The sequence below is a fragment of the Ammodytes marinus genome, assembly GCF_949987685.1.
Source record: "Ammodytes marinus genome assembly, chromosome: 14".
Lineage (NCBI taxonomy): Eukaryota > Metazoa > Chordata > Actinopteri > Uranoscopiformes > Ammodytidae > Ammodytes > Ammodytes marinus.
The window spans coordinates 17118360-17140356 of record NC_137218.1 but is presented as its reverse complement, the minus strand read 5'-3'; the positions used below and the strand labels follow the sequence as shown (position 1 = coordinate 17140356).

At 40.7% G+C, this 21997-nt stretch overlaps 1 protein-coding gene across 1 annotated transcript; it reads left to right on the top strand.

Moving 5' to 3' along the window:
• Window positions 1-4518: 4518 nt before the first annotated feature.
• On the top strand, window positions 4519-17728 carry arhgap31 (Rho GTPase activating protein 31). The gene is made up of 12 exons (XM_080041388.1): window positions 4519-4924; window positions 8138-8240; window positions 8828-8972; window positions 10632-10714; window positions 10836-10943; window positions 11062-11204; window positions 11297-11504; window positions 11639-11760; window positions 12230-12286; window positions 12449-13093; window positions 13206-13351; window positions 13822-17728. The coding sequence occupies exons 1-12, from the start codon at window positions 4825-4827 to the stop codon at window positions 15814-15816; spliced, it is 3855 nt and encodes a 1284-aa protein (XP_079897514.1). The 5' UTR covers window positions 4519-4824; the 3' UTR covers window positions 15817-17728.
• The last annotated feature ends 4269 nt before the right edge of the window (window positions 17729-21997 follow it).

Sequence of the window (21997 nt, the reverse complement as noted above, 5' to 3'; positions counted from 1 at the left end):
ATCTACTGAGAAGTTGCATCACTCCAGGGGCATGAAGGACATGTACTAAAAGTAAGGACAAGAATAACCCCTTATTATTCTGATACAATGACATGTCTTCTCAACACACCAGTGCAAAGAAAGAGCGGGATGTCTGAGACTTTGTATGGGCAGAATGATGTCATCTCCTCTTCCTATGGTGCAGAAAGAAAGCTTTGTCCTGTTGAGGCCTAGCCTGGTCATGTAGCTCACATGTGACATTCACAAAACACTTGGCACAAAAAGATCAACACTGCAAGTCAGAACACTATGATCTGCTCTACAAACTAGTCTATGTATTGCTTGTAAGCGTGGTTATATTTGTATGAGTGTAGGGAGAATTCTCCAGAGGGATGTTCATGTCTTTATTTACAACAGTGGAGAACAATAACTTATGGAAAAGAAATTACCTTGGCTTGAAGTGCTTTTAGCTATTTTTACTGTAATTGATTACAATTAGACCCTGACAATGTCAAATTATTTCACTGCAGAATGTCAGCGGCTCAGTGGTGCCTCTGTGCAGCAAGGAGGTCCAGGCTCCTTTCCTCTGGGTGCTGCAGTTTTCTCACACAGTACAAAGTCATGCAGGGCAGACGAACTGAAAAGTCTACAGAGCCTACATATGTGTGAGTGTGAATAGTTGTGTGTTATTAGTTGTGTTTCCTTTGAGCCATTGCATGCTGGGATAGGCTCCCCCATTCTCTTCAATAGGAATAATTAGATAGATACAGTATAACTGGTTTACTTATGCTACCATACTTGAAGAGACTTGAAGGAACTTCACCATTTTTCCTCTGATGATTATAAATGACCTGTAACAACAAACGAGACCAGCAAAAACTGCACTATTTTGCTTTTGCTCTGGTCAGATTTCCCGGAAACTCAGACAAAACGATTTACGGCAAGCAGACCGGAAAAGCCTTTCTTTATAGGCCCAAAGCCTGTGTTTCCTGAACGGTACTTTCTAAAAGTTTACTTTGCTTCACAATCGTCATATTACCATTGTTAATCTTACATAGTCACATATGTATAAATACATATAGGCCTATATAGGCCTACCTCATTGTGATACATCCTACAGTCTCCCTTTCACTCGCTTCCTAAACAAATGCACGCACCGTCAAAAACTGAAAATTCCTCGTAGTCACTCACTTTAAAGCCACTACGAGTAACATTTAAATATCTTTAAAACAGCCTCATGTTTCCTCTGATAGTCATAAATTACCTTTAACAGCAAACGAGACCATCAGTGCAAAGAAAGACGTTTTCATGTAGTTTTTATTACTGCATTTGGTCTGGTCGCACACCCAGTCAGATTTTTGGTTTGCGCATGCAGGCTCTATGGTCACATATTCGCGTTGTTCGCAGATTTCAGTGTAGCGCAGCAACGCGATTTGAGAAGCTTATCACTCCAGGTGAGGGAAGGGGAGCGGGAGCTTTGTTTGAGACAGTTATTTGTCATCAAAATGACTGATAACGGGGCTGAACCATAAAAAAAAATGCAATGAAGAAAAGCTAAAAGGGAGAGTGATAGACAGACGGGCGGGAGGAGGTTGTTGCCAAGCAACGTGTACACAATTTCACGGGAGTCAACTAGACTGCAGTGTTTACTCCTAAATGAATGAGTACTAAAACAAAGTTTACTTTGCTTCACCATTATCAGATGACCATTATTCATCTGAAATAGTAATTATTTACAACAACATAAACAAATTACCTCATTGTGATCCATACTAACTGCCGTCTCTTGCTTTCTGTGAGGACACGGAATCTTTCAGCTCAGTGAGATTAGTTAGGTGACACTGCATCAACTCATTGCAATCAGGTGTGTGTGGCACTGACTGGCATTAGTTGATGCAGTGTCACTAACCACTCTCACGGAGCCGAAAAGAGTCCGTGCCCTCACACTTTCAACACACGGACATGCACTATATTGCGTCCTAATCATTTGACACTCGCACGGCCGGCACGCGCTAGAAAACAGCTTTACGACACCTGGCGTCGTAAAAATACTACAGCTTTTGTCCAAAGGGGCCACCAACTGACAAAGTTACTTTACTTGCTTTAAAGCTGATATATTTAAAATGTTCATACGAACAGAGGATCACATAAATACTTCTATAAAAAAGTGATAGCTTGTAGTAAAGGATCCACAATAAAACCTAATCAACTCTAGATTTTATTGGACGTTTTAGTCATTGTTTTGGTTTTCCCAAAACTTTGCTGTTTTGGTTCACTCATAACCACTCTACTATGTGCCATTTTTGTCAGTAACAAGCAGCTGTTTTAGCAAACAATCTCTGATGAACCCAATGTTCACCTGCAAAGTACTTAACATCGGACAGACAAACTAGAAACAAGCTAATCATAATGGAGCATGTAAAGAGCCATGTATTTCCTTCAGGAGTTGGTGAGACCAATTAGCTAAAAGGGAGACTGAATATTGGACACCAAACAAACAATAATGTCCCTCCATATCTTCTTATTGTGTAAATGGGCAAAAGTATCAAGTCAAAAGGTGAAAATGTGTCTCTGATTAATTTTGCTTAGTGTCCTTTAGGCAGAAATATTACTTACAAACCCTAATTTCTTCATCATTGAAGTCTTCTTATCTGCACATATTTTATGATGCATTGGAGGTATGAGATCAGATTCTTTTCACAACGTCTGTGGTCATGAGCCTAGAAAGACCAGACTGTGTTTATGTACACTACACTAATATATCGCGGTAGCCGAATAACCAACCTGGTTTAGTAATATGTAATCTTTGGTTTCTGTGGTTCATGTTTGATGCCCGCTTAGAGTAGGTCTTCTGCTTTCAGTTCTTATATACATTTTTTTTTAATAAGTGTCTCCAATGAAGTAAAACATTGCGGCCAGCTGTGGTTTGATAGTGGGCCAATATGTGTAGACACATTGCAAGTAGTGATTAGGTGTTAAAGGTCCCATATTATGCTAAATGCACTTTTTAAATGTGTTCCAACATATCCATGCGTCCACGGTGTGCCTAGAGACTGCCAAAATATCAAAAAAAATAACAATCTCTCCTTTTCTCACTCTCCCCTTTTCTGAAACCCCCACCCCTCCCCCCAAAAACACTCCAGTCAGAATTATCCCCTTTTCTGACCTCACAAACCGTAAAGCCAGAAGCTTCCACTGTGCAGCCCACACCCCTATTTCTTATTGGTCCACGGCCCTGACAGACAGAGGGCGAGGCGTATCTGGCTTCGCTTCCGGACAGGGGGCGGGGGGAGCTCAAAGATTGTGTATTTACGAGGGGACCTGCAACTCTTTTTTAAAAAATAGGCCATTGTGAGATTAGCTGAACATCAGCATAGTACAATAAATTATCTGAAAGTTTTTTTCAGCAAACAATTAAAGAAAAACGTATTAGGGACCACTAAGACCATATAATATGGTGTATAATAGAACCGAAAAGTGTATAATATGGGAGCTTTAAAATATCTCCCTAGGGAAAGTTCAGTATTTCACAGCTATCACATTTCAAACATCAATTTATGGAATTTGGGTTTTAGGTTCTTTTCAATATGGAAGTGTAAAAAGGCTGCAAATATGAGAAATACGTAGATGATCACTACCCAGGGAGTTTCAATTATCTTTCTCAGGGGATTTCTGGGATTTAATTGGATTACATTTACTCAAGACAGGAAGTAGCTAAGAAACTTGGAGCACCAGATGAAAATGCAATTTACTTTACAAGCACAACACCAACTTTATACACTTCATGCGTTCATTGATTATGTCTTTGCCACGTGGTCTCAGAGTACACGCTTGAAAAAAGAGAAAACATGAAATGCATAACAGTTGCTAACGTGAACCATGTGTGTAGTCCATCTCCTCACCCCAACCCCCCAAGCCCATGCTCACCCCCCTCCCCCCATTTCCCATCTGTGCCCTTCAGGCCCTCACTTTAGTCACCTCCCACTTCCTTCTTCCTCCAGAACCCGTCTGTTTTTGTTTTCGAGCCCGGGCTCTTTTGCACAGGAAATTGTATACATTGAAGGCATTCAGGAAGGCAGAGAGCAGCTTTCCCGTTAGCTCTGAGTTTGGGCACATGAAAAAAAGAAATTGATAAAAGGGGGTCAGTGATTCCTAAACCAGGGTAGAGACAGAAGTCAGCTGTTCTCCTCCCCTCACTCCACCTACCTCCCCCTTTACAGAGTCTCAAGATTTCAAAAATCCCAGCCACACCACTGCCACGAGTCCATACCTAAACATAAAACGTTTGTAAAATGTCAAAGTGGGAATCAGACTAAAAATAAAAACGAATGTTCCTGAGGGGGGATTTGCCTCTCTTGATCCATGTATGCTTCCTCAGCTACAGAGAAGCCAGTGAAGAGGGGAGACTGTGAGGAATGAAGGAAAAGAGGAGGAGATAAAGAAGGAGCACATAGAGCGACTGGCTGGGGGGAAAAAACAACAGGAAACCAAGCAATTCTAATGCTGTTTCTGCTAAATCCTTCAGTGATAAAGCAGCGGTCTGCCACGTCCCGGCTGAGCGACAGCCACACCGTGTCTTTTCTTGAATCATCACTTGAAGTAATGACAATCTAAAGGACTTTAAAGTTCACAATGTGACGTCACTTCTGCTCTCAGCCTCCAGCCGTGTGGTTAGTCAGAATGTGAGCGGATGCAGACGTTTGGGAGCTGATTGCTGGGATTTTTCTATGTGGCTGCTTTTTGTTGACCTACAATCTCAACCTTTTTCTCTGGGTCATATGGATCGACCGCTGCGCTTCCAAGGATCCGTTTGTTTTAGTCACCTGGACCACTAACTGGAGCCACATGAAGAATAAAAGCACTAAGCAGAAGTCCAAGAAGAAAGGAAGTGACAATGCGTTCGGCTGTGACCTGACAGAACATCTCCAAAACTCAGGACAAGATGGTAAACTGTTCTTATTTTGCCTTCTTTGAAATATAACACTCCTTTTAAAGCAGCTATCAACAAACTTTACACTTATTCTTTCACTGACTACTAGGCTCATAAGTAGAGGAAAACATTTATACAGATATATAGTATATGCATTTTGAAGATTAATATAGCCATTACAACCTTTAAATACACATTATATGGGGGAAATGAAAACATACAAGATGAAAGAGGTGTCTTCATGTAACAAATAAAGGCTTTGTTCGTAGTTTGTTATGTATCGGAAATTTAATTTATACATGTGTTTCAAATTGAGTCAAGCCATTAATTCACCCATTGGCTGTATTAAATGGTCATTTGTGACTTTGGGTGTGGCTCCTACATTTCTTGTGCCAATTTCCTACGGTGACTATAGCTCCTATGACTAGTTTTGTGTCTGACAAAAGACTGGGCGGTGCTGCTGCTGCTGCTGCCTATGAATGAGAGGCAATAACGAGGCAATAGAAAAAGGACTACAAAACCAAATGTTTCATCAAAAATTCAAATATAAAGTGGTGCTTGTTTGAGAGAATTATTATTTCTTATCCGGCTTCTTTCTTCTGAACATTTGCCTCTTTTCTTCTCTCCCCACCATCTGATTTGTTCGGGAGCACCATGATATGTCAATAAAAGATTATGAACCCCCCAACACACACACACACGTGCCGAGGCATATGAGGAGTCGTGTTAAGGATAACTTTAAGTAAGACCTGTTAAAGCGGACGCACTGTAAGGCGGGGAATTTGGTGCAGGAAGTGAAGGAGGAGGTTTGGGTCTCCCCCCTCCATCATGGATGCCCAGCAGACATATTGTATTTATAGATTGTTAAAGCATTACTACTGCTTTTAAATGAACTGAATACTCATGGGAGCAACTCAGAGAGACAAACAGTAGATGTTAAATTTAAATACAGAGACCTTCACAATGACCTCCCCTGATATGAAACGTTATGTGTTGGGTTGGATAGCACATAGTATAGCATCACAACAGTACAAAATACCCAAAACAACCTTGAGTTCCTTTGTTTTACCCAACTTGCCCAAATGGCAACAATGCAAAGTGACATACTCTTATACACTGACAACCTCTTGGTTGTCAGTGTATAAGAGTATGTATATTCGTAAAAGGGATATCTTTAAAGGGATAAAATACTCTTGATCCTTCTCTTCAGTGGAGCGCGATCAATGAACAATTCACAAAGGACATCAAAAGGGTATGAAACTTACACCAAATTCTCACACAGACAAATCGCGATGATGTAGTTCACAGCAAAGTAATTTATACAAGTCTCAGAATCAGCAAACACCCAAACATGTGTTCTCTGGAGAAGAGAACGGATGGTAACACACAAACTTTATCTTTTTACTTATATCCTTAACCTATAAGTCCACATGCAATAGCAACTTTCTTTCGTAGCACATCATCCTCAAGCCAATTCAGTGTGCTTCACAAATATAAAACACAGAAAGGAACATTCATATAAAGTAAAGTACAGGATACATAAAATAGTAATAACAAAGAGTGATAAGATAATCTAAAGAGTACATACAAAATACATGAAATAGAATAAAAACCATTTACTGAAGGTCTACATCCAGAATTAAAGTTGCAGGTTGTATCAATCAATCGTGGGCACATGAGAGAGTTTGAAACCTGGATTTAAAAATGGCTTCTTTTGGGCCAGATTTTAGAAACAATGTTACCATGAGGTACATTTACAACTCTAACCCGTTACAATAACAGAAAGACTGCAGGGCTTTTAAGGGTTTTTATTAAGCCCACCACTGAGCAGCAGCTGCAGTTTCAGCGTTTATTGGAACGTTTAACGCTATTGTTGGAACAAACAACTTGCGTCTGTTGACTCTTTAAGTCAAACTGTAACTTTTCCTTGCTAGACATCATGCACTGATTTAATTTAATTTGTTATCATGAAGTAGCTTTAAAAATCTATCCTAAAAATAGAAATCGAGCTGTATTTTGTTGCCTAGAGATCTTCCCTCAGTACAGAGGCTGGGAGGCACAAATGAAAGGTTTTTCATCATCCAAGCTTCGACCACAGGCATGTCACAGAAAGTCCAATTGAGTCAAATAGATGAGAATGTAAATGGAAGACTGTTGGCGTCTGCTGCAATTTCTGAGTAATTAACCATTGTAGAGGATTAATTTTGTCCCCAAAATAGTCAGATTCTTTTCTTGAAAACCTTGAGACATGGAAAAGAAGGTGTAGTTAAAATTGAGAAGTATAGAATAACTAATTACCGAGGCATAGTGGAATTAAATAATGTTCATTCATGCAGCCGATTGGTGCAGAAATGTAAGGGGAAATATGGAAATGAAATTCTCATTATCTGGGAAAGATAACTATGTCATCTTATCTACTGAATGTAATATATATCGAGTATCATCTTTAAACTTTAAATATTTTTTTTTAAATAATCATTTATATCACCCACTGCTAAGGTATGAAGTCAATTTATAGATACGTGTGAACATCTAATAACGTGAGATGCTATTTTTTTTACATTAGAGAAATCTAGCATTATTGAAAACTACTAAAAGCTAACAAATCTTAAACTCCTACGATACAAAAATAATTCCCAATGCGATCAAAAACTTCCACACATTGAACTTTTTCCAAGTCTATTAGCCTTCTATCAATGCTTGGTTTCAGTATTAGCTAAAGGGAAGTGGTGGTCAGGCTGAATCAGAGCATGTGATTTAGCTCAAAAGTCACAGGTTAAAATCTGTTTTTTATCAAACACTGTTGTGTACAGAAAATGATGTGCAGTAGCTCAGAAAGCTGTGTAGATCAGTGGTAACATTTCAAAAGCCGTTTTCTATTAGAGGAAATGTCGTAAGTAATACCAGCTACAAGGACTGGGTGTGTCAACCTTCCTCTGAAACAAACAAACCATTTTTAACTTCCTGTCAAAGTCCACCTACAATCAGCGGCCCTAAGGAATAGAAAACAGACATGGTGGAACAAACCCTATACCATGAAGTCAACCTTACAGTATGTGCATTGTTACTGCTGACATGCTGCATTGAGAGTTGTTTCCTTCTCCTGCTTACAGTATATTTAACATCTAAAGTGGCCGTCAAGTACAGTGTGCATGTGTATAAGAAAAAAACAGACGTGTTCATTTTTCTGTCGAACGGTATATGACTAATATGACTTCTTGACTTCAGTTCCTCAGGTTCTGATTACATGTGCAGAGTTCATTGAGGAACATGGGATCGTGGACGGGATCTACAGGCTGTCGGGGGTCACCTCAAACATACAGCGCCTCAGGTACTCCTGCAACAGGTTTCATGTAGAGAAAATATCAAACGTCAGATGATACAAAGTATAACTTGAATACGAGACACAAGTGTGCTGGGTATGTAATACTATATGTATCTCCTGTATACACATTATCTATGATTACTGGAGAATACATCCTGTTTGGAGCAGCTCCAATAAAATAGTATGCTTCTAAAAATATCATTATCTCAAATCATGGCCATAAAAAAAAAAATTTAAGTCCAGCTAATAAAAAATAAAAAAATTGTAATCCATGCAGGCCGATTAAAAAGCTATGGTTTATTTGATTTGAAATATTGTTGTTTCATTGGATTGAACTTGTTTGGTGCAGTTTATTTTGCCCTAAAAACATTCGTCAGCTGGATAGAATTCACTCTACTGCTTACTGCAGTAGATAGCATGGGTGTTCAACAATCAAAGCATTCAACTAACTTTGTGTGTGTGTGTGTGTGTGTGTGTGTGTGTGTGTGTGTGTGTGTGTGTGTGTGTGTGTGTGTGTGTGTGTGTGTGTGTGTGTGTGTGCGTGTGTGTGTGTGCGCGTGCGTGTGTTTGTGTGCGTGTGTTTGTGCGCGCAGGCAGGAATTCTGCTCCGAGGCGTGCCCTGACCTTACAAAGGAAGTGTACCTCCAGGACATCCACTGTGTGGGTTCCTTATGTAAGCTGTACTTCAGGGAGCTACCCAATCCTCTGCTCACATTTGAGCTATACAGCAAATTCACTGTGAGTACATATTTAAACCTTTGCTTTCTGTGGTTCTACATGGCCTAGAAGTGGTTTGAGAACAGATTTATGATCAATCCAAGCTTTTAACAATCAGACAGAATGGCGACCCCAACACCAGATGTCAATAAGCAGCATCTACTCCACATGGTCCCTCAGTGAATTTGTGCCAGCACTATACAGATCTTATTAATTATCATGTTTAATGAGTTTAACTCATCCCTCACTATTGATCAGCTGTTTTCATCTCTACCATGGTGAATATATCAGCATTAGCAGATGTCAGCTGAACTGTAAGCAAAGAACATACAGTGTGACATTCATTTGACCCCAGTATGATATTACCATTTTCATCTTCGTTAATAAATGCAATAGGTTTAGTTCCTTATAACCAGTAAAAAAACATTGTAAGAGACAATGTGAATGTTTATGATCTGTTTTATGTGTGTATTCATGTTTGTTTTTCTTGTGAGTCACCCTGTTGCCAGGCAGGTCTGGAAAATAGCAATTGGTTCTGCGCTTGATTTAGTAGAAGGAAACAATTGTTTCTTTCCATTTCTGATCACAGCAGGCATCCAAGGTTTCGAAATAAAGCAAGTGTAAAAACGTTAAAAGCACAAATACAAATGTGTGGGGACACAATCTCGATGTTATATACCAGAGAGACATTTTGTGGCTACATTTTCTGGATGAAGAAAAACGGAGGGCAAAAAAGGTGAAAGAGTCTTTAGAGACGAGGAGGAGGGAGGAGGAATATTGCACTGTAAGGCCTGGTTCATGCTTTATGTGTAGCTTTTCTGTGCACCTCGACGGGCCATTTGCATACCTTGGCTTTCAAACACCTCTGGATGTTTCAAAAACTCAGGCATGTGAGGAAAAGTTGGGTCCTCACATTGCATACTATGGAATAGAAAACACAGTTTCAGTGTCGAGAACTTTCTGGACAAAAGGTCTAGTAAGGAATAAACTCAGTCAACTAACACCATGAGCGCGGACATTAGATGGATTGTTCGATGCTGTGTGTATTTCTGATTACAACACATTTGATTTGATTGTAGATTGCAGTAAAGCTTTTTTGCAGTAGAGCCGTCCGTAACAGATGTCACGCCATGTTAAGGTTAATCTTTGTGCTTTAGCCATTTTTAGACACAATGTCACAGGCATGTTTTAACAACGACTTACTTTGACGACCTCACACATGACTAATGAATACAGCTGACATGCTCTGCTGTACGGGCCTCAATCAAATGAGTTTGACTGCACGCACCCCAGCGTGTCTGTTTACATTTGTTCAGCGGATATTCCTGGGTTTGGAGGCTAAGTGGAAGCCTGCAGGATCATAGCTTTACTCTACAGTTTCATCAACACATGGATCTTTTTCACAGCTGTTAGATGAAAGTTAGTTTAAGGGTGTGTGTGCAGACAAATTAGAGATCATTATCAGACAGAGTTTCAAGAGAGCTGTGGAGACCACAAGCATATTCACATTTGGTGTTAAGAAGCTAGAAAACACTAGAAATATTACTGTTCTCTAAACCCTTAAGATGAAAATAAATAATTAACACAATGCTGGTGAGGCATAGGGACCAAGCATCTCAACCTTTTATTTTTCCCAGATTACATGTGAATTCTTTTGACATGGACTGTTTTTACATGCAGGAAGCAGCCTCGATCCAGGGGGATCATGAGAGAATTTTACATGTCCAGAGGGTCGTCAAAGAACTGCCAACGCCTCACTTTAGGTGAACATCTGCCCTTTACACTTGGAATATTGTGGAACTGACCGTCATGTCTGCCAGATGTTTATGAATAATGTTGTAATATACTGTATATGACCGGAAGTTTCTCGTCGACTCTCCTCAGGACTCTGGAGTACCTAACCAAGCACTTGAGCCAGCTCGCCACCTTAAGCACCAAGACCAACATGCACACACGTAACCTGGCCCTGGTTTGGGCTCCCAATCTATTAAGGTGAGTTTAGCATCACATATGTTGTTGTTGAAAAAATATTGTTTTCTTTGGTAAAACATGAATTTCTGTAGCTGAATTTTGGAAAATATTCCCAAATACAAAATTTGTTTTTTATCAGATCTAAAGACATTGAGGCTTCGTCTGCTTATGGAGACATGGCTTTCCAGGAGGTGCGGATCCAACAGTCAGTTGTTGAGTTTATTCTTAACCACACAGAGGAGATCTTCAGCAGTGATTCTGCGCAAATCAAACCAAAAGAAGGTATGACGTTAAAACAAACTACAAACAGATCCTTTGGGCTAAAGGATTTGTTTATTTACTTTCGAACCAGCTGATTTCTTATACTTCTCCAGGGCCAGGTTTGATGTGTGGGGAGAAGTATGCCACACTCCCAATCAGTGGCCAGGGTGGGCCGATGAAACTGATGAGCCTGGAAGAAGCCCAGGCCCGCTCCTTAAGTCCAAACCATCCAGTGCACAGAGAACGTCAGCGGGAGAACAGCCTGCCTGATACCAGCACTGCCACACTCTACCACACCGTCATAGACATATCAGATAACAAGTATGACAGATTTTGGTTCAGTCCATTGAGCCACTTTGAGCATAATTTATGTTTGATGCATGTATGATCATTGTGCTTCACTTCGAGCTTTGGGGTAGCTCTGCTCATAATAATCAGTGTTTTTTATCTGTCAGGAGAAGGTTTTCTGGGAAATCAAAGAAGTGGAAGTCCATCTTCAACCTGGGACGGTCTGTGGACTCCAAGGGAAAACTGAGCCGGAATGGCAGTGTGTTCATAAGAGCCCAGGGGAACACAGGTAGCGAGTCCAACAGGAAGCTTAACAATGATCAACCGTACACATTTGAAGGAAAGGTCACTCACTGTATGTGCTGTTCCTGCAGTCTTAAGATAGTCCAATGTGAACAGAAACAACTCACTTCCCAAGTGAGACAAACAACAGACAGACAGACTTGTCAAGGTATCATGTATGGAGAGAGATTATCAACTACATACAACTAAGAGTATCACAAGAACACATGGTGTTGCAAAGTTAATCTTAGGAGAAGATTTCTGGAGTACAAAAGCGGTTGAATTTAGGCTTACAGCTATAGTTTTCTCTGATGTTTGTTTGTTTGCTTCTTGTTATTGTGAAATACTTGAGCTTTACTTTTTTTTGCATTTGAGCTGTAATTGCAAATTAAAATTTCAATGTGTTTTTATAAATGTCTACAGCCTCTGGATACATGTGTTGTCAAAGTGTGATTACATTTATATTTTGTCTACAGAAAAGGCAGCTCTCCGTCCATCCAGGAGCATGGAGTCCTTGTGCTCCTTACCAACAGGTGGGGCTAAAACACTAAATATATTCAATTAAATACAGAGCAGCATGATAGTGATTGTGATATTTGACTAACTTTTTAGGCCCCATTAGAAAATGGAGTTGTTTTATCCGTTACATTGAACTAATATTTTCCCCTTTAATGTACGTTATGATTACTGCACAGATGATGACAGAACAGGGAGCAACAGTCTAGCTGGTGGATCCGGCAGCATTTTTGCTCCAGATGTGAAATCCAGAACGCTGGGATCCGACTCACTTTTTGACCTGCAGGAACACGACCAAAACTGGGAGTTTAAAGGGATCAAGGACGGTGGGGCGACGGGTGGTTGGAGCTCTAGCTTGAGCCAAAAGGGGTCACCAGGTGCCGATGCACCCCCTCAAAAAACACTGCCAGAGCAGCTGAAGGTGTTCAAAGGTGATGACCTCAGCGGCTACAAGCCCACCTCTCCCAAAAACCGGAGGATGTTGTACTCTGGCTCCTCCCACAACAGCTCCTCCCGGCCCTCCTTCCCGGGAAGCTTCTTCCCGCTGGAGTCCTCGCCGAGGCACCAGCGCAGAGCCGTCAACATATCCGAGCCTTTCGCTGTGTCTGTACCCCTTCGTGTGTCGGCTGTTATCAGCTCCAACAGCACGCCGTGCAGGGGGCCTGCCAAAGACAAAGCTGCTGCTCTGAAACCCTGCAAGGAACGCTCCGAACCGAGCAGCAACATCGGAAAGAGCAACACTTTCCCCCTCCTGGAACCCAAGAGGCAGGAAGGAACAGGAAAGAAAAACACAGAGGAGCCAAGCTTTAGAGCCCCACCAGAGGGTGAGGACATCATCCTTTATCAAAGTTTAAAATGGGTTGCTATATTACATATTAAAGTCAGAGATGTCTAATAGAATGTCATTTAACAATACTTTTATTTACTTTTATTTAGATACACGCAAAGTGGTGGAAGAAGGGCAAAGAGGGACGAATACTTTGAAACTGGAACCACCATCCCCTGAAAATGCAAAGGAAGGCAAAGATGCAGCGCCATCTCCTGGGAAAGAACAGCACACTCAGCCCAGAGGAACACAACTGGTAAATCATGGAGTTATTTGTGTTTCCACTGGAACATAAGTACAGACTTATCTTTGGTTGGGGAACGTTAAGTTTGTTGATATAAAAAGCTACAGTTTTAAAAAAGTCATCATTTGGTTCAGTACTACAAGTGGGTACTTGTTTATTTTCCCCCAGATTTATCAGTTGATTACTGAGATTTACTGGTGAAAATAGAAGCATTGGATCATGAATCACAATCTTTCTTCTTTAAAGTAGCAGAGGAAACGTTTGTTTTCACTTTTTGAGTGTAATCCAATAGTTTTCTTTTACCAAATCCCCAATTATTCTTCAAATGTGTAGATAGGTAATGTACTCACACATACCCACACATATTTGGCTTGAATTAGCACATAGAATGATTTGTTTTAGAAATGAATAGATGGTGGAATAATTTTGGTTAAATTCAAATCCTTTCTGTTCGTGTTTGTTTATCGTTTGTACTCTTTCAGGACAAGATACCATGTGCTGGGAAAGAGCTAGGGCCTGAGCACAAGGAGCTGAAGATAACCGAACCTGAGATTGACCAGCTGGATGAAACTTTCAAACCTGTTTTCGGCCCTGTGAGCACCTCCGACGGCACGAGGTTGACGATGGACGTGAAGTCGAAGCGAAGCCGCAGCTCTCCGTCTCTGTCTTTGTTATTCAGGGAGCAGACTTCCAGTACCGCCCTGTTTGATCGTGCAATTTCCACTGGATCTGGCTCTGCAAAGAAACAACCCTCGGAGTCGGACCTCCTATTCTCTCCGCACAAACGCACAGAAAATGCCCGCCCGGCTGACATTGCGTTGGATGAAAGAGAGAAGAAGCGGCAAGAGAAAATCACACCTGTAAACAAAGAGGACGCATCTCACACCAAACAGTGCCAACCTCCTTCAAAGGGAACCCAATTAGATGAAGTTACGAATCCTCGCACGATAGAGGATACCCCAACAGTTCAAGGCCCCTTGACAGAAATTCCCCAAGGAGATAAAAAACAGGTCTCATGTGAGGCAGCGAAGAAGAGTGTTGTGATTCCTGAGTTGGAAGCTATTCAGAGGCTGTCAATGTGTTTGGAGGAAAGACGTAAAACTTTGGAGCTGCCCAATCTCCACAATCTCGACGAAGGATGCGGAGCAACCTCAGAGGAGCTGGACTTGGTGGAGCCCTGGGAGGATTTCAGCTCCAACAAGCAGTGGGTCACCAGTCCACTCCACTCGCCGGACGTGGAGGAGCTGTTTAACCAGCTGTCACCCTTCGGCTCTCGTGTGGAAACTCTCAGCTCAGTTGATGGAAAGATTTCTGATGATAACAAACAATCTTCTCTCATTAGGAGCACTGAACACATCTCAGGTAACATTCCTCAGAGCGCCGGAGGCAAACCAGAAACTAAATTGATGTATTTTCCGTCAATACCTACACGGGTTGGCGTGCACGGCGGTAACTCATTGCATCCTCAAGTGGGAAAATGCAGCACAGGGAAACAAAAGAACACAGCATCATCTCAGAGGTTTTACAGGCAGACGTCTTATGAGTCAGCTGCTTCGGAGAAAAGAGAGGAAAACTGCTTTCCTAAACACAGGCCATATTCGCTTAACTTAGACCTGGGGCACAGATGCATCAGAGACATTTCAAATCAGCAAAATCGTCATTTACCAGAGTTCTCCTCGTGTCAGAGAGGGTCACTGACCTCGGGTGAATCCGTATCCAACGGGCTACCCTCCCACGAGCTGGAGTTGTTTCTGAGCGATCGCCAGGCACCTCTACGACGAAATTCAGCCCCGGTCAGTGTGTCATCGGTTCGAACAGCCTTCATGATTAAAACGTGTCAGGCCAAAGCTGTGCCCGTAGTCCCTCCCAAGGTGCAGTACAGTCAGATACCTCCTTCCAGACAAGACGATGACGTCAACGCAGCAAAGGAACAAGAAAAAGAACATCCTCAAACTAGCACAGAGAAGAGCAATGCCGCCCCTCCACCAATCATGTCCGATCTAAAGGAGGAGCTTGAGAATAAAGAGCCTGCGCCCAAACACCAAAAACACCCAAGTATTGAGAAAGTTGCTGAGTCTGTGAAGACCACATCCAATCCCGAACTGCCTGTCATAAGAAGGAGACACGCGCCCAGTCTGGAAGTATTTGTGGATTGTCCCAGGCCCAACAGAGGGAACGTCTTACAAAGGCCGTCCTTCAGGAACAGGCAGAGGCCTCAGAGTCTCATCCTGCTCAGCCCTCCTTTCCCCATCATGGACTACCCGCCGTCAGGAGAAGATGGCAAGCTCCTTTCATCCATGAAGAGCCTGAACGATGCAGCAGCAGTGAACTTCCGGATGCCGGAGGGGATCCCTCTTCAGAACAAAATGACTATTCCCAAAAGCGGACAGAGACTGGAAACGTCCACAAGCTGCTTCTACCAGCCACAGAGGAGGTCTATGATATTCGACAGTAGGAGCCAAAGACAGATCGAGTGACTGGAGGTGCAGTCTCAGTGACTATGAGACTGGGTGTGTGTAAATAACTATAGTATAAAAGGAAACTTATTTTTTTTAAAAGGAAGATGACATGATAACCTTACACCTAACAGCATATTATTTGCAGTGATTCAAGAATTTCTTGAGGGATGAAGGATTTGGTAAAACATGAAGTATTTGAGGTAGAGCTGAAGAAGCCATGGTGTATGTGAAAGCCATTTAAGCTTGATTGACATCTAGGGCTGCAGCTAATAAGCCATTACTATCCAATATCAGAAAATAGTAAAACATTTCCAAGTGCCCAAACTGATGTCTTCAAATGAGTCTAAAAAACCTAAGATCTTGAATTTATCATTGTAAGAACAAAAAAGGAGCCAGTGGTGCGACTCTTTCATTGCTTGAAATGTGTTAAAAAACTGTTGATTTTTCAAATTGTTGCCAATTATTTTGCTGTCAATCATCTAATATATTCATCGGCCAATCGTTTCAGCTGTTTTTAAAATTGACCTCAGAATAAACGTTTAGTAGTATGTGTGGTTAGAGCATACCCTCTGCAGCAGAGCTCCTAAAAAAGCATTGGTTAACAAACAAATGAGCTGCTGTGAAACATTCACAGGAAACAGTCGTAAACTTAACCGAGGTCTTTTTAATTTCTTTTTTCCCAGAGCTTTCAACCATATCTCAGTCTCTTTCGGAGGTTAGCGTTAATGTAGTTGTCATGAAGGGTCATCTACTGAGAAAGACAGTCAGATGGAGCTGAAATCCCTACAAAAAGCCAGTTAGTAGGCCTTGATTTAAGCTTTTCCTTATGTTATCCATAGCTCTTTACATTGGGTTCGTCCTTATCCTCAATCTCTCCAATTACTTTTTCTACGGTTCCACTGAATCCAGATCTTAAGTCAACCAGTTTCTAGCAAGTCACTGGACATTTGGACCAGAAAATAGGCAGCGTCAAACTGCTTAAAACAATGAAACACATCCCATGTGTGTCACTGATGTGATGACATTAAAAGTTCATGCTGCATCAGATCACAACCTCTTCAAATACATATTCATATCTGAAATGTAGTGATGCTTCACGTCAATGGCTCGGAATACAGGAAGTGTACAATGGTAAGAATTTAAACAGTAAACACTTAAGTGAGACAAATTAACCGTTTAATGGCCATGGATTTGATCATGCAAATGAAGATGTGTTTATTTATTCCTTTATTAACATTCACATGATATGAAGTAAACTCCATACTTAGTAAATATACTGTATGTAGCCATTGGCTCCATCATAAGCTGATGTCAATGATTTTATTTTTTTCATTTTAACTACTATTTCAAAAGAAATTCCTTTTACTGATTTAAGATGTATCACAAATTGAATTAAAAGCATTTAATAAATTAATGTATATGTAATTGTTTTGTGTTTTATGTTTTTTATTTGGTTTGGTTTTTGAAGATAATGAAAACCAGCATTGTAGACAAAAAGTGTATCTGATGAAATGAAAATTTAACTGGAGGTTGAGTGGGTGCATGCTGACTGTATTCACTGTGTTTGGGCTTTGATGGTGCTCTGAGTCAAAGTGAGATGACGGTATCTCCAAATTCTTTGCCTCTTTTCCTTACATTTTACAAACCGGGGATCTGATGTATTTAAATTGTATGCCATCTTTGGGCCCATGAACATAACATAGTTTTGATGTTAAAGGAGGTTACAGCGCATTTGTTTCTCTTAAAGATGCATATGTTATTGAGGTCACAGTGATTTTCCATGCTGTAGTTTGGATGTACTGGATGAATGATTATTGTGTTTTATTCATAAATGAGATATAAGTGTTCTTTATTTGTTTTGTAACTTTTGTATACTTGTTGATACTGAAAATGATTGTGAAGTGTCTGTATTCATAGGAATAAAAAACTGAACTGAGAATTTGGAGATGAAAGTGTGGCCTTATTGTGCATCATACAGTTAACGAGTTGTGTTGCAACAGGAAGTTATTGGGATAAAGTAATGAAACTTGCATAAGTCGAAGGTTCTGCTAACATTTGGCTTTCATTAAAACGTACAGTACAAAGTCGAGCAGTGAAATTTTAACTCGTTAAAAATCAATATATTTTGTTGAATGTTTGAGCAAATGAATGGCACTTTTTGCTTGGACTTTGCTGTGTATTTGTTATGCCAGGGAATGAACATCATCTGAGAGGACAAGCGAGTAGGAAATGATCATCCCAACATCAGGTATTATTTGACATCTCCAAATGACCTGGTATTTAAAGTACTCACAGTGACACAGTTCTTCACCAGCTGTCCCATCAATGAGCTTTGTTATTGACTGCAGTGTTTTTGCAACTTTTGGCAACTTGTCTTCAATTGTAAAGGACTTCACTTTTCTCTGAACATTTTTATGTTCCTCCCCTTTATTCAAATACTTGCTTTGCACTTCTTTGGGGTACTTCACATCTCTCTACCTTTGTATTTCAGTAATCGCATGTGGACACAGCGTCACAAATTCATATATAAAGATTTTGTCTAAATAGTGCCTAAGTGAATGTCCTGTTAGTTGGTCGGTCGTACTAGAAATGCCTCTTTTCTACCTTTTCCAAGTCCTGTGTATTTCATAACGTCCATACAGTCCTTTCCAGGAAGCAGCTTACAGAGAGAAGCAATATAAAAGAGCCTGTGCTGTGTTGCTGCTGTGTGAATGAGGTTCATTCAAGGGGCCCGAGACTGATGGGGCCCTCTGGAGATCAGATGTGTGATTCTGCACCCAGTTACATGTGGTGCGGTTGGGACCTTTTAAAAGCATGCCTACTATTTGTTATTATATGGGATATTTTACTAAACATAAATAACTCTATACTAGTGATTTTTTTTAAATAGCCTATTTATAGAATAACAGGTTTTTGTAGAATGGTCTTGGAGTTCACTGTTAAAGGTGCAGTGTGTAATATGACATCATCAAGAAAGTTCTAGAACATTCTAGAAAGTTCTAGAATGCAACGCTCCCTGGCTAACCCCACCCCTTTTGATTAATAACAGAAGCTACAGTGGCCTTCAAGGACAAGAACAATTCTAAATTCTAAATTCTAAACAATGCACCTGATGACATTCCAACCATGATGCTTCCAACATGGCGGCTCCCATGCCTTGGTCCATGGTCTGGAGAAATAAGGACATATATGAGACCCTTTCTAAAGGGGGAAAAAAATGTTTCAGCTATTATGCACTAGATTAAACATACTTATGGATATTATAATTATTTTCTACAAAGTCTGCTAGGAAATAAAACCCAAAATTCTACACACTGAAGGTTTAAGTCAACTAGCGCTGGTTTTTGCCACCAGATGACGCTACTGCTTCACACTGCACATCCAAGCGATTAGCTATTCTGCGGCAGACAGCGCAGGTACATAGCTAGACAGTTATCCTGGCTGTCTTTGTTTGCATATGGAAAAGTCCACTGCTCTGGGAACCGATGCTCCAACATGTTCGCCGCTCAGGTGTGTGTCTACCACGCATACGTGCATGTTATGTGCCTGAAATGTCATCCTTAAATAAAATAATAATCTAATCTAAAATCACAATCAAATCCAAACAGCCACACACTACTGAGTCACTCAAATAGCATTTCCGCTGTTTCCTAAAATGCACACTCATACAATGCATCATGCCTGATGAAGTTTTGGTATTTTTAATAGGAAATATACCCCTGTTACAGAGAGGAAGCCATGGTGCCAGAAATGACTTTGTGTATTTTTATTTTATTTATTACATATCCTTATTTTAAAATAATAGTCCTTGAGAAATAAAGTTTTCATTTGTTACCTCGGTGACCATGTATAGGCCTCTCGGCTGAACCTTACTTTCATGAGGACTGACTGAAGGTGACAGGTGTCAAGCGATGGTAGAAACATCCCACTGGAAACGTATCCAAATCCAAATGTCACAAATAGTCTAATATTTTGACAGGAATCTCAAAAGCATTCATTTTGGGAGCCGCGCTGGCGCTTGCAGAGGTCACTTCCATGTCCAAGCAGTTCATTATTTCCCGACCTTTGACACTGCTTGTGTATGGGCCGAGAATTAAAAAGGCGTATTCCCAGCACACTGAAAAAGGCAAGCAGGGAACGGTGCGCGCGTTGAATATTCAATTAGAGAGAGCGAGTGAGATAAAAAGAAGGGGGGTTGCTGAGTAAAAGTGAAGCTGCGTGCCAGTCCTTCATCTTAAATTTCTGATTAGCTGTTAAACAGATTATCTGCCGCTGAATGGGTTGAAATGTTGCACCAAACAGTCGGAGTTCAAGGCGATGGCGAGCAGTTTCCTTCCCAGCAACAACTTCAGCCGCATCAAAACACTTTGTCACCACTAACAGCTCCGAAATGAAACATGCTGCTTCTCCATTTTTCCTCTAAAGCAACATTTACTTTAGGAAAAAAACACCGAGAGCAACTGTAAAGTGTTCCAGTCCATCGGAGCAGGTGGAATTGTTTGGATGAAGCTGTGCCAAAATGTGCATGTAAATAGCCTGTTATACAGAGTATAAAGAGCGTTAATTGTGTACTTACCTCCTGATGTTAATGCAAAAGAAAAACTTTTGGCATTTTGAATTTACAGCAACAGGCTATTTTTATAGGCTACTAATAATTTTTCTTCCAATATACTTTTTTTTGGGGGAAAAACTGCTTTACGCAAAAAATATATTATAAAAAAACGTCATAAAGTAATGAAATGTTTGGATAATAGTGCATTACACGTTTAGAAGCTTGATAAAGAAAAAGCAATCCTCTTGAAAATAGTCCCCCCTCTTACAACAATAACTCTGTACTATGCATTCACATGCAAGGTTGGCAGCCTGGAGCAGTGGGAATTTGTACTTTAAAAACGTAAACAAACATTTTATAAATGTGCTTTTGTGTTAAAAAGTTTATTAACTACTTTGTTAAAGTTGGTAGGTTAACATTTCTGGGTTTAATACACGCATTTACTAAGCTTGAGAAGTTTTAAGTAGTTGAATGTGCAGTGCCATAGCAGGCCACGCGGGTCCAAAAGAGCTCTCATTGAGAAGCCACGTGTCCGTTTCCAAAGCCTCTCCAACTTAACCACCTCTTTTGTACGACTAACCCACATCGGCAGCGTCCCTCCACATAAAGGGATTTGCAATTTCAAGATATTTCAGCTTAAATGTTTTTGACAGTTCCCCCGCTTTTACCTCGGCTTGGTTATTTTAACTGTGCCAAATGGGTCACCTTGGGTTGCTGTCTGCGCGCAAAGGGCTTTTGCGCGCATTCAGTCTGAATTTTTTCCAACTTTCCTTGACGGGGAAACCAGCTGCTGGTCGTGAAAAGACGGCTTATTAATTGTCCTTTGTCATGCAGAATTGCTTGATTTCTAAAGAAACGTACAAAGGCTCTTTTTCAGGATTCAAGTATTTTGTTTCGTGCGTATTTTCAAACCATCGAATCAGCTGCAGCGCCGCGCCGTCTACCAGACTCTCAGGTACTGACTGCCTGCTCCCTTTGTCCCCTTTTAATGCTGTTGTAAATCGTGCAGACTGATTTGTTACAAGCTGTTCTTTTAATCTGATAGATAAGAGACATGTCAAAGAAAGGCCGTAAATAAAAAATTAGCCGGAATAAAGACAAGGGCGAGTCTGCTAGATGGGCGCCTGTTGACTCAAGCGGCTCTCCAGCGTCAGGGGAGCCCTCTCCTCAGCTCCGTCAAGGTTACGTCCACAATTCCCTTTTCTTCCTTTTAAAAAGACACCGTAGTCCTTTTTGCTTCAATGAATTGATCGGCACAAAATTAAGAATAAATAAATTGAGCATTTGGAGCACCGAGCGCATAAGCTCCCCCAGGGCGCATACCCTCGGGCTATTGAATGGATAAAGGGCGCTTTGCAGAGGACGTTGTGAGGAAAATGGGGCTCTATGGTGCAATTAACAAAATGGTCTAATCCCATATCTTAACAAATGCAAATATTAGAGTTTTGTTAAAATGGTTAAGTGAACAATTTAATGGAAGTTTAAAAGTGAAACTGCACATCCAAAAAAAGGCACACTGATGCAGATAATGTGCTGTATGCAATTTAAGAACAGTTTTACTCCCTTTAAAAAAGTTTTGAGGTACTTGTCTAAGTATGCAAGTGTAATGTAAATCCAATTAAACATATTAACTTACATTTTTAGACC